Raw genomic sequence first — 11,849 nt, 5'->3', positions numbered from 1 at the left:
ATACTATTTGATTTGAAGGGATAGTTTACCCCAAACAATTTAATTTCGACCAAATATGTCTTGTTTCTTCCATGGAACACAAAAGGAGAAGTTGGGCAGAATGACAGTCTCAGTCACCACTCGCTTTCATAGTGACAGACTTTCTGTCCAACATCTTTTGTATTCCACTGAAGAAAGTTCCACAGACTTTTTTTTTTTCTTTAAATATCTTGACTCAATGGTTGGTCTTTAATTCAGGTTATCTAAATTAACATTAAATGCATTTAACATATTTAACGTAATATTTTTTACTTGTAAATGGTGAGTAGCCTGTTGGAAAATATTCAAGCGTGTTTTGGGTAAGAATAAGATGTTTGTTTTGGATTTAGAACCTGAGTGCACAAAAGACATCTGCGTCATGGGATCAGTCAAGTACTTTACTCTTAATCTAGTACTGTTGGGGGTCATTTTACTTTTAATAATCCTACTACTTGCTGTATGAATGGACTAAAAAACACATTAGAATAAAGTCTATGAGTTAGCCTATTTTTGCTAAACTACGCCAGCACACTGAAACCCGCCCTTCTGCACGGTACTAGGCGGATGAAACCGAGTTGCTCTGGGGTAAAGGCAAGAGAGGAAATGCCATGCTTGTGCTCGGTGCTCATATTTCCCTACGTGTAGACTGCTGCTGTTAAAGGAGCCGTTACCAATTTCATATAGCTCTCTCCATTTGTGTTATGTAGTCATAGTGCGATATGTGAGAGAACAAGCTGTTACATTCGCCTTTGCTTAATCGTCTGGAGCCTGAAACTGCTCCCACAGAGTGTCTCCTCCTTCCTACCGCTGATATGACAGTCTCCACAGCAGCACAGAGACGCGGCACTGGCGCGGATGCCTGAAAATGCGCTAAAAGGTTCGTTTGTTGTTTAGCTTTTCAAGCTTTGAATTTTACCGTGTTTGAGCATGGCAATACGCCTTTTCCAAATCGTATCGGGTTTGAAGAACAGGATGAAATTTTGTCAATGACTCGTGTCATCCCGGTGATGTGGCCAATTTCAGGTAATTTCAATAAAAGACTGTTTGTTTTGAGAAGCTTAACGTTACTTTAGGGCTTTAGCCGGTCAAACACGTCTTAAGGTTTTTTTTTTTTAAGTGTTTTGGCAGCTATTGTAATCACATGTAGACTACGCATCGGCTTTTCGTTTAGTTTCTTTGTTGTTTATGTATAAAGTCGATCGCTTCTTCCGGAACAGCAGATCTGTCATTATGTCATCATGTGCAGAACACCCTAAAACAGCTGTAGAACTGAGCAAAAACACCAGACCATGGAGAAGGAGAATGTGAACTGATATACAAGTGGTGGGGATTGTAATTCATCCCAGCGAGTCGAATCTTTTTTCTGTTCGTTCAGTGACCCCTAAACATCGTTACGCCAGGTCGCGACACATGAATGTCTTTTTATATGAAAAGTTTGTCATTGCTAGACCTAACGTTACTCACCCTCAGGTTGTTCCAAACCTGTATGAGGTTCTTTCTTCTGTTGAACACAAAAAAACAGACAGTTGACAGACAGTTGACTAGGTGTCATTGACTATTAGTCAATATAATGACTAAAAGTTATATAGTAGGAAAAAACAATACTATCCGAAGTCACTGTCTGGTTACCAACCTTATTAAAAATGTCTTCCTTTGCGTTCAACAGAAGAAAGAAACCAATTTACTGACTTGAAAGATTAGCCAAAAACAAAAAAACGACTACATCCAGATTTGTTGTAGGTTTTGGACAAATGTTCAATTGGTTAATATTAAGTTAGGCTACAGATGAAACAAACTGAAAAATTTCTAAGGTGGATGTGACCAATAACCCGTCCCCCTCTGGTCCACTTGAACTTGAAAAGTAAACAAAGAGGAGTTTGACAAGTTCATACTAGAACTCACTTTTGTAGCTCCACCTAATATTTTGCATGGTTTTCTATATTTAAAAAATGTTGTTCTGTTTGTATGGAAAATGTTTTAAATCTTTGTTCAATAAGATTTTTTGTGTGTGTGTTGGTGATATAGAATATACAAGAATGTGTTTCCCTGCTCTTCTGGTGCTGAAAGCCCAAAGCCCCCTGGATCAGGTGGAAAAACCCAGACGGCAGTGACTTGATTACCATCATTTAGGAAACATGGCACCTCAACAACCTTCCAGCACGGAGGAGCAGGCAGGGGAGCAAGATGAGCCTGAATCTGAGGGAGAGAAACAAGGACCAGGACCCCCTTCTGATCCAGCTACCTGTGATGCTCCAGATGGAGGCTGGGGGTGGGTGGTCCTGGTGGCTACCATCCTTGTCTTAGCTCTGACACTGGCATTCCCTGCATGCATTGGTATCTTCTACTTAGATCTTCAGGAAGAATTTGATGCCAGTAACAGTGAGACTTCTTGGGTGCCATCAATAATGACGTCAGTTCTGCATGCCGGAGGTAAGAATGTGATATAGTCAGTTTTTGTTTAGAAAATGCTTAATCAGTTTTTAATTTCTTCTCCACTAGCACAACCAAACAAAATTGCAAAAATAATGACTTTCAGAATGGTTTCCTGACTTTGCACATCTACCATTGGTCGGACAAACAAGAAGTCCCACCCCAAAACTTACGAGGCAATGTGGTGAAATCAGGCGGTTTAAAAAACTGAGCAATATTCTGAAAGTGCCACAGAGTCACAGTGTTTACACTTTTTGGGAGAATAATCCTTCAAATGGCTTTCTTATAGTTAGGGTTTGGGTGTCTCTTAATTGAAATTTAACTTGCAAAAATACCTCCACTCCAGAGACGTGTTACTTTTCCAGCAATTGTTTTAAAAAGAAACACTAATCAACAATTGAATTAGATTACCAAATGATTTAACTCCGCCCCTCTCTCATTTGTATTCAATAAGTTTATACTCCTTTTTTAAACTTTCAGTATTCTTAACTTTGGGGTGATTCTGAGGGTCAAAATGAACCAAAAACAAGAAGTGTAACTTGTGTGTAAAAAACAGATTCACTGAAAAAAAATTCCAAAGACTAGCAGTGGGTTAATAATGCATATGTTTTACATGCAGTAAATCAAAGGAGCGCTATGCATAATTTTGTTTAATCGGATGTCTTTCTCTTCATTGAGTAACTGCACTGAATGCATAAGTATGCAATTCATGTAGCGTTAAACAAATATTTTGGAGTAGATATGCTATAAAAAAAAACTTATTTTCTCTCCACCGTGAGAAGGAAGTTATGATCATTATCTGACTAAGCTACAGTGCCTTGGAAAGGTATTAATACCCCTTTCTTTTTTCACATTTTGTTATCTGGCTGCCCTATGTTAAACTACTTTAAATTACTTTTTTCACATCAATCTACAATCCATACACCATAATGACAAAGCAAAAAACACATTTGTGACAACTTTATTAAAAAGGAAAAACTGAAATAAGTACATTGCATTAGCATTTGTACCCTTAATGCAGTACTTAGTTGAAGCACCTTTACAGTCTCAAATCTTTTTGGGAATGATGCAGCAAACTTTGCACATCAGCATTTGGCGATTTTCTGCCATTCTTCTCCTCAGATCCTTTCAAGCTCTGTCAGATTGGATGGGAACCATTGGTGCACTGGACAGACATTTTCAGGTTTCTCCAGAGATGTTCGATTGGGTTCAAGCTCCAAGTGGGGTTTCATGTGTCTTCACTGAGGAGAGGCTTGAGTCTGGCCACTCTGCCATAAAGCCCAGATAAGTGGATTGTTGCAGTGATGTTTGTCCTTCTGTAAGTTCCTCCTATCTCCATGATCATGGAGCTCAACTAGAGTGACCATCAGCTTCTTGGTCACCACTCTAACCAAGTCCCTTCTCCATTGATTCCTCAGTTTGGCAAGGAGGCCAGCTCTAAGAAGAGTCCTACTTGTTCACATCTTCTTCCATTAAGGATTATGGAGGCTAAATGATTCTGTGAACCTTCAATGCAGCAGTCTTGACACAATCCTGTCTCTGAGCTCTACCGGCAGTTCTTTTGACCTCATGGCTTGGTTTTTGCCAATTTCCAGCTGTTAGACCTTTTATTGTTAGGCCTTTCCAAATCATACCCATTCAGTCTAATATGCCACAGGTTAACTCCACTCAAAATGTAGTAACATCTACAAGTGACACTGGAATGCTCCTGAGCTAAATTTCAATTATCCCAGAAAATGGTAGGAATACTTAGGCAATGTAATTATTTCATTTTATATATACAGTGTATATATATATAATTGTGCAAAGTTATCACAAATCTTTTTTTTTTTTTGCTCTGTCATTATGGTGTATGGAGTGTAGATTGTTGTGGAAATAAAGTTATTTAAAGAGGTTTAGCATACAAGTCTGCAACATAACAAAATGTGAAAAGAATGAAGGGGTACAAATACTTTCGCAAGGCACTGTAAATTAGATCCAACAGACAGGGTTATTAAAAGTCATTATACCCTTATCATACGGTTATAGCGATAGTCATTGTAGCTGTCATAGTCATAATAAAAAAAAGAGGAACAGCTAGAGCCAACATTTATTACACACACTTAAGTGTACCTCTTGAAATGCCATGTGTCAATTACTTGTATGTTGATATTTGCTTATCATATTTGAAGAACAAGGCAGTACATTGTTTAAGGCAGTTTATTGATGGTGTTTTGAGTAGCTGGTTTTTGAAAATGATTAAGCCATCTCATATGAGTTTTTTTTTTTTTTACTGTAAGCATTTTTCTTCCAGGTCCTCTGTGTAGTGTGCTGGTGGAGCGCTTCGGTTGCCGGGCGACAGTAATGTTTGGGGGAGTGCTGAGTGGTTTGGGGATGGCGATCAGCTCTTTCTCACGTTCAATAGTTCACTTATACATCACTACTGGGGTCATCACAGGTCAGTAAGTGATTTTGACATCTTGCTTGATCTGTATATGAAAGAGCAACAGCAGTGATTAGATAAATGCCATTGTGATTATATAAAGAGTTATCACTAAGCGCTTTACCGCCTAGCCTGACATGAACAAGAACATGAATACAAATATGATGTAGTTAATTCTTGAGCACACAATAATCCTGCTTATGATCAGCATGGCTGTTATTTGGCTACAGGCATTCAGTACAACACCACTACTGAGAGTGTGATGCTGTTTTAATTATGTGTTTTATTAAAATGACCACCCACAAAGATAGTTCCAGATGTTAAAAATAGATGTATTGTAGCATAAAGCGGCAAAATAAATGTAAATGATAAAATAAATGTATTATTTATAAATTTCTAAAATTGTATTAATATAAATAAAAACATATATAAATAATATCGATATTAATTAAATATTAAATCATATTACACTTAATTGAATGAAATATTTGGTCATTCATAATTATTATTAATTAAATAAATAAATAATAAATAAATGTATACATTTACAGCTCAGATAGTTGACAAGTAAAATAATACATGATCATTTATTTTATTTTATTGATTGATTATTAATTATTAGATAATATAATATTGATTATCATATTGTTTAATCGTAACTAAATGTGTTATTTAAATACACTCATCTACAGTTACAGATTTTATGTATTTATTATTCATTGATGATTATTTAGAACAATGAACTTCAGTTTTGTTTTGTAGTTTGTAATTCAGTTAGCAAGTTTATAATCCATCAGTCAGTTCTATATAATGCATGACCCTCTGTTTGTTTTACAGGTTTGGGCTTCTGTTTCAGCTTCCAGCCCGCTGTCACCATACTTGGCCACTACTTTGTGCGCCGTCGTCCTTTTGCCAATGCGATGTCCTCCACTGGTACTGCTCTGGGTCTGTGTACATTGCCCTTTTTAGGTGACTATCTGCAGAGTAAGCTGGGCTGGAGAGGAAGCTTTCTGGTGCTTGGCGCTGTGCTGCTCAACTGCTGTGTTTGTGGAGCTGTTATGAGACCACTCAGGCCTCGCAAGCCCAAAATGTCAGAGGTGATGAGCAACAGTCCCGTATCCCCAGGCAAAAAGGGATGTGTGTCGGGAATCTGTCAGAGCTTAGCATCGTTCCTCAGAAAACACATGGCCTTTGACCTCTTCTGCAGCAACCTGCGATTTCGGGTGTTTTCATTGGGCATCACTTGGATGATGCTGGGGTTTGTGGTGCCACTTATTTTCCTGGTCCCGTATGCATCAGATCACATGGATCCAAGCAAAGCCGCCCTGCTGCTTTCCATCCTAGGCTTTGTCAACATCTTTGTGCGGCCTCCCGCCGGAGTGCTCTTCAGCCTTTCCTGGTTTAAAGGTCGACACATCTACGTTTTCTCAGTCGCACTTCTAATAAATGGACTCAGTAATAGTATCTGCTGCATTTCTCCCGATTTCAATGTGCTGTTAATTTACGTGCTGATCTACGGACTGTCCATGAGCGTGGTAGGCTCACTGATGTTCACCGTCCTGATGGATACAGTGGAAATGAGTCGATTCCCGTCTGCGCTCGGCCTGCTGTCTATCATGGAAAGCGTCACACTGCTGATAGGACCTCCCCTCGCAGGTAACTTGAAAACTTTGTGTTTTGAATTATGTGTAGTGTAGGTCGACAGCACCATGTCACTGCCTGTATATGTACGACTCAGGTGTGTTCAAGTCCTCCTGGGAAGCTCGTATTTAAGCGTTGGAGAGTCGTAATTACGATGTCAGGTACGTTTAAGTCACTTTTGTCGGTGCAAGATGGCGGTGTACCTTCTCTTATCTCCAGTACACATTGTACAATATTGGGCTGTCCCAGAAAAAAGATGACCAATCGTGGTGACTTCTGTGGTCGTGACTCGTGGCTCCTACATCGTACAGTGAGAGAGGTTCAAATACGGCCGTTGTCACGGTCTTGCGACCAAAGATAGCCTGCGACTCATTGTGTTTGCTGCTACAACCTACGTTTACTGACTAGCCAAAAAAAATGCAACATGAATTGGCGTATTGATCAACACGACGTGGAGCTAAATTTAAAACTACTTATTCTTAGTCCATATTCTCCTCTTTCGCTTCCTCCTCTTTTTTTCAGCGCACATAATAACTACAATTGCAAAAAAAAAAATCTTTGTGTACAATTCACAAAGAATTTTAAGGCTAAAAGTAGCTCCTAACTGGCGAATTTAGGAGCAACTCCTAAAAATAATGGGCGTGTCACTCGTAACTTTAGGACTCCTAATTTTTTTGACTAAGAGTAATTCACGAAGCATTTTAGCCCTAAAAGTAGCACCTAAGCCTGGGACAGCTTAAAAGAAGTCGAGAGGACTCCTAACTCACTAAGACCTATTCACAAACCGCTTTTTGTGGCATTTCACGTTGCGATGTTTTGAAATGTGTACGCGGCGGCTACAGGAGCTTCCAATCGCGAGGGAACAATTTTGCATTGTAGGCATAATGCAATAACGCCACCAACAACAAGCAAAACTAGGCTACTCATTGCATGTAAACTAATTGTAACGTTTCATTGTGAATCAAATTAAAATGTTCTTCTCTTTGCAAACGTAGGCAGAGGCATATAGTGACAGATTAATTCAATAATGTTGCAAAGATATTGCATCAATCCATATGTTTCATTAGGCGGCTAGGCTATTTGTTTTGCCTTACTCTTTATTCATTTAGGCTATTTATTCAGTTATTCATCATCTTCCGTCCTTCGCACTACTTGTGAAGCGCACGCTTTCTGAGACCTGTCACCTGTCACTCATCATCGTAGGGGAGGTGTTTGGAATAATTTCCGCGTTACAATCATCAGCCAATCAAGGTGGTCACTTCAGTCAAGCTCGTGCATGAGTAATGACGTCATCCATAGCAACGAAGACTCACTCTTAGTTTAGGAGTTGTCATTTTTCTTTACTAAGAGTAGGTCTGAAAGGCGTTGTGAATTAAGAGAAAACTCCTAGCTAAAATCTTTTAGTGCGATTTAGGAGTACTCCTAGTGGTAAGATAAAATGCTTTGTGAATACGGCCCCTGTTTGTATACCACTAGTGCATGCTGTTGATGCTTTATTCTTCTTTACTAACTTGCACCGTAATCTACAATTCTATAGGTGTCATCATCGTACAGTCTACTTGCATGACGTACCCAAGTTTATTGTGCATTGAACAATGATTGTGCATCAGGTGTGTTTTACTTTTAATGTTTTTAATTAATTTCTGAAAAATTACCGTCCACTAGTAGCCTGGGTTTCCCCATGTTGCCTTGCGCCAGATTTTCCCCTCAAAAAGGGAACCAATCACAGAACGGGGAGGGAGCAGCAAGACGATGACGACATCTATGCGACACACCGAAGCAGTTTGTTTATATCTATGGATCCAACCTTTCGATGCAGCCTTAGATAGTGTTCTAAGTAGTGCAGTCGCTGAACGCCATCGTGTACACATAAATCTCTGACCCATCGTCTTCTTCCTCGTCGAATTTCTGTCGCTCTACATACGTCATCTGGTATAATTGAAACGATTGGCTACGAGCTACGTACAGGCGCATTTGATAGACATTCGTAGCGGCCAATAAACGGCTCTGGGCATTCGTAAACCACGCCTCAAATACGAGAAAATGAACATGTGGTTCCCAGACCACGTCTCAATGAGACGAGGTCTGACGTTAGCCAGGCTAGTCCACTAGAGATGTTGCATCCAATGCTGTTTCTCAGTGACACGCTCCCAACTCGTAAACTCTGAGCTCAAAGAAAATCCAGAGTTTCTCGCTCATAATTATGACTTTGTGGTGGCGTTCACGTTCGTTCAGCTCATAAATACGATAATTTCGACATGACTTGAAGTTGAACGCACAAACAAGGCATCTAAACTCCAGAGACCATCTGTTGAAAACAGACAGGAAATGTTTTAAATGTGGTCTTGCTGGTGTTTCAACATTTGTTCCTGCCCTAGACTTGAGACAAGAAGTATAGTTTCCATAGATATAGCAAGGGCGTTTCTAGCTTTTCATCATTAGTAGGACATTCAGGTCTAGCAACATTTTGTGACTTGAAATACTTTTGGAGAGTTGGAAAGTCTGGAAAGTAAACTGCATTTATAGCTACTGTGCATTCAGCTTTATGACCTGATATTTATTGAGAGGCAATTTAGAACCGTTGTTCTTCAGTTGTCATAACACTTGACCATTTAGATTTGCTGAATCTGTCTCTTTTAAAAAAAATCTTGTTTAACTTATTTTTCATAGACTTGTGTGAATATGTTTTATTTTTTAATATATGATTTGTGAGACACTTCATAATGCTTTATTGCTAAAGGTGCTATATACATATTTTTTATTTGTATTTTAAGTTTGTTATTCAAAACTGTGCAGCACTCAATTCTACAAACAGCTTGACTTTTACGTAAAGTCACGTCTATTTAAAAAAAAGAGTGTTTTATCCTCTACAGTTGTATGACCATATGCCTTTTATTGTCGTTTGTATATTTATTATTTCAAAATAAACTAAGTAAAGATTTAGTAAAGAAATAGTGACCAGTAACAGTATCTACAAAATAGACTTTGTTACACATTCATAACAATTTTACCCTAAAATCTTGATGTAAAAAAATTATGAACACATAATGTGTTTACCTAAAAATCCAACTGCTCTTATCCCAAGATCAGATCCTGCTTGGATCAGGAAATCAGCGTTATTTCCTGTCATGTCTCAACTTTCCTGTCAAAGTAAAGTCCCATAAATGTTTTTTAAAGGCATTCCCAACCATTCTTGCCGTATAAAGAATAATTCACTACGATATAGAATGAAACATATGTGATTGTGTAACTATCTGTGAGGGAGTGTGTGCCTGTTTTTGAGTAAATAGTGGAATGTATTCTCCATTGTAACAGCATTAATCTGGATTTGCCTGTTAGTGGGAGCGGAGGCTGTGTACTCAATCTGGTCAAGCTTAACTGGCTCTTTCTCACACAGAAATGTCATTATTAGTTGAGCCAAGCACAACCTAGCACCTTGGAGTGCTACTACAGTAATACACGTATATGTTTGGCTTGGCTTATCTTAGGAAAAAATGGGGTGGGGTTACATAAGGCCTTAAAGCTTCACAAACAGTCTTTTCAACCGCACAGTATCGTTATTTCTGTGTTGCAAATATTCATATTATCACAGAAGTACTGGGATAAAAGTTAATAGTTCAGATATAAACAGTATTTAAACAAGTGAAGTCTTTATGAGTGAGTCATTGAATCAGTCATTCAAACTGTAAAAAAATCAAATAAATTCATTCAGATTAATTAAACATTTCAAATAGACTGAAGCAATTAACATTTTGTCAGAACCTCCAGGAGATTTCATGTTATTTTGTTTAGTTGTCTGAATCGTAGGATAATCGTGATCTCTTTGATAATATAAAAATATTAAGCAGCACAACTGCTTTCAACATTGATATTAATAAGAACCATTATTAATAAATGAGCACCAGTAATAACTGATCAAAATTGTTTACCAAATTAGCATATTTCTGAAGGTTCATGTGACACTGAAGACTGGACTGGCTGCTGAAAATTCATCTTTGCCATCACTTTAAATTGTAGTAATATTTCACAATATTACGGTTTTACTGTATTATGAGAAGAAGAGACTTAATTATTCCAAACTTGTGACCAGGAGTGTATAGGTTAATTTACAGTTTTGTTTGTTTTTTACTTCTCTAGATATGAAAGGAACTGTTAAATGTTATCATAACTCTGTTACAGGAATGCTTGTGGACAGAACCGAACAGTACACGTACATGTTCCTGGCCTGCAGCATCTCTGTGGCCTTATCAGCTCTTTTCCTGATGGTTTCGTTTTACTGGCTGGACTCCCGTGATGCAGCCCAGAAGAACAGTTTACCAGCGTCTGGGTCTCCAGTTAAACCTGCCATCAATATGTCCACAGACTGCCAGTACAGCAGTGTGCCTACAGATGGGGACAAGACAAATAACCCATCATCAGAGGCATAAAACATCACAAATGTATGACCTGGATCAGAGTTATTTATGTTTTTGCAATTGTGATCCATATCAGGTACAAAAATATGTTACCCCATTTCTTGGTATCATAGAATGTGCTGTTTATAACTGTATTATTTCAGTGAGTGTCAAACCCTGGTTGTTTTGTACTTTGTTTTATGACACTTGCATTTGTAAAAGTCCTGGTCTCACATCACTGGTTTGCCTTACACAGTATATGCCATGGCGAAACAATGCCATCCGTTAATACTTAATTCAAGAAAATATTTGAAACGCTTCTTCATTCCTGATCTAAAATGACTGAACGTTGAAGTTATTTGCCCAGGAAATTAAGCTATTTGAAGTCAGGGATTTTTTCATCTCATGCCTTTTAATATTAATTTTCTTCATTTTTCACCAGTTACACCTCTGTTCATTTTGGGGTTGGTAAGATTTTTGAAAGACGTTTCTTATGCTCACCAATGCTGCATTTATTTGATAATAAAAAAAAATAAAAAAAATAAAAAACGGTAATATAGCGAAATGTTATTACAATTTAAAATAACTGTTTTCTATTTTAATATATTTTGAAATAAAGCCATTATTACAGTCTAATGTTATGTGATCTTTCAGTAATCATTGTAATATGCTGATGTTGTGCTCAAGAAATATTTAATACTATTTAATATTGTCTTATTCTCAATATTTTAGTGGAAACAGTAATATATTTTTTCTGTATACTTTGATGAATAGGAAGTTCAAAAGAATAGCATTTATTTGAAAGACATTTTCAATCTTTTGTAACAATATAAATGTCATCAGTGTCGCTTTTTTTAATGCATCCTTGCTGAATAAAAGTATTGATTTCTTTAAAGAAAAAAGAAAAAAATCTTACCAACCCCAAAACTCTATATTACACTGTG

At 37.7% G+C, this 11,849-nt stretch overlaps 1 protein-coding gene across 2 annotated transcripts; it reads left to right on the top strand.

Moving 5' to 3' along the window:
• The first annotated feature begins 590 nt into the window (after positions 1 to 590).
• On the top strand, positions 591 to 11,539 carry slc16a5a (solute carrier family 16 member 5a). 2 transcript variants are annotated; one of them, XM_084433603.1, is made up of 5 exons: positions 591 to 895; positions 2,044 to 2,448; positions 4,742 to 4,885; positions 5,708 to 6,526; positions 10,691 to 11,539. In XM_084433603.1, exons 2-5 carry the CDS (start codon positions 2,154 to 2,156, stop codon positions 10,936 to 10,938), a joined length of 1,506 nt encoding a protein of 501 aa, XP_084289729.1. In that variant the 5' UTR covers positions 591 to 895; positions 2,044 to 2,153; the 3' UTR covers positions 10,939 to 11,539. The 2 variants fall into 2 exon arrangements, with proteins under 2 accessions (XP_084289729.1, XP_084289730.1); XM_084433604.1 differs by having other exon boundaries at positions 825 to 1,041; positions 10,691 to 11,426.
• The last annotated feature ends 310 nt before the right edge of the window (positions 11,540 to 11,849 follow it).

The sequence above is a fragment of the Rutilus rutilus genome, assembly GCF_951802725.1.
Source record: "Rutilus rutilus genome assembly, chromosome: 16".
Taxonomy (NCBI): domain Eukaryota; kingdom Metazoa; phylum Chordata; class Actinopteri; order Cypriniformes; family Leuciscidae; genus Rutilus; species Rutilus rutilus.
The sequence above is the reverse complement of the archived record's forward strand: the minus strand, read 5'-3'. Positions and strand labels throughout refer to the sequence as shown.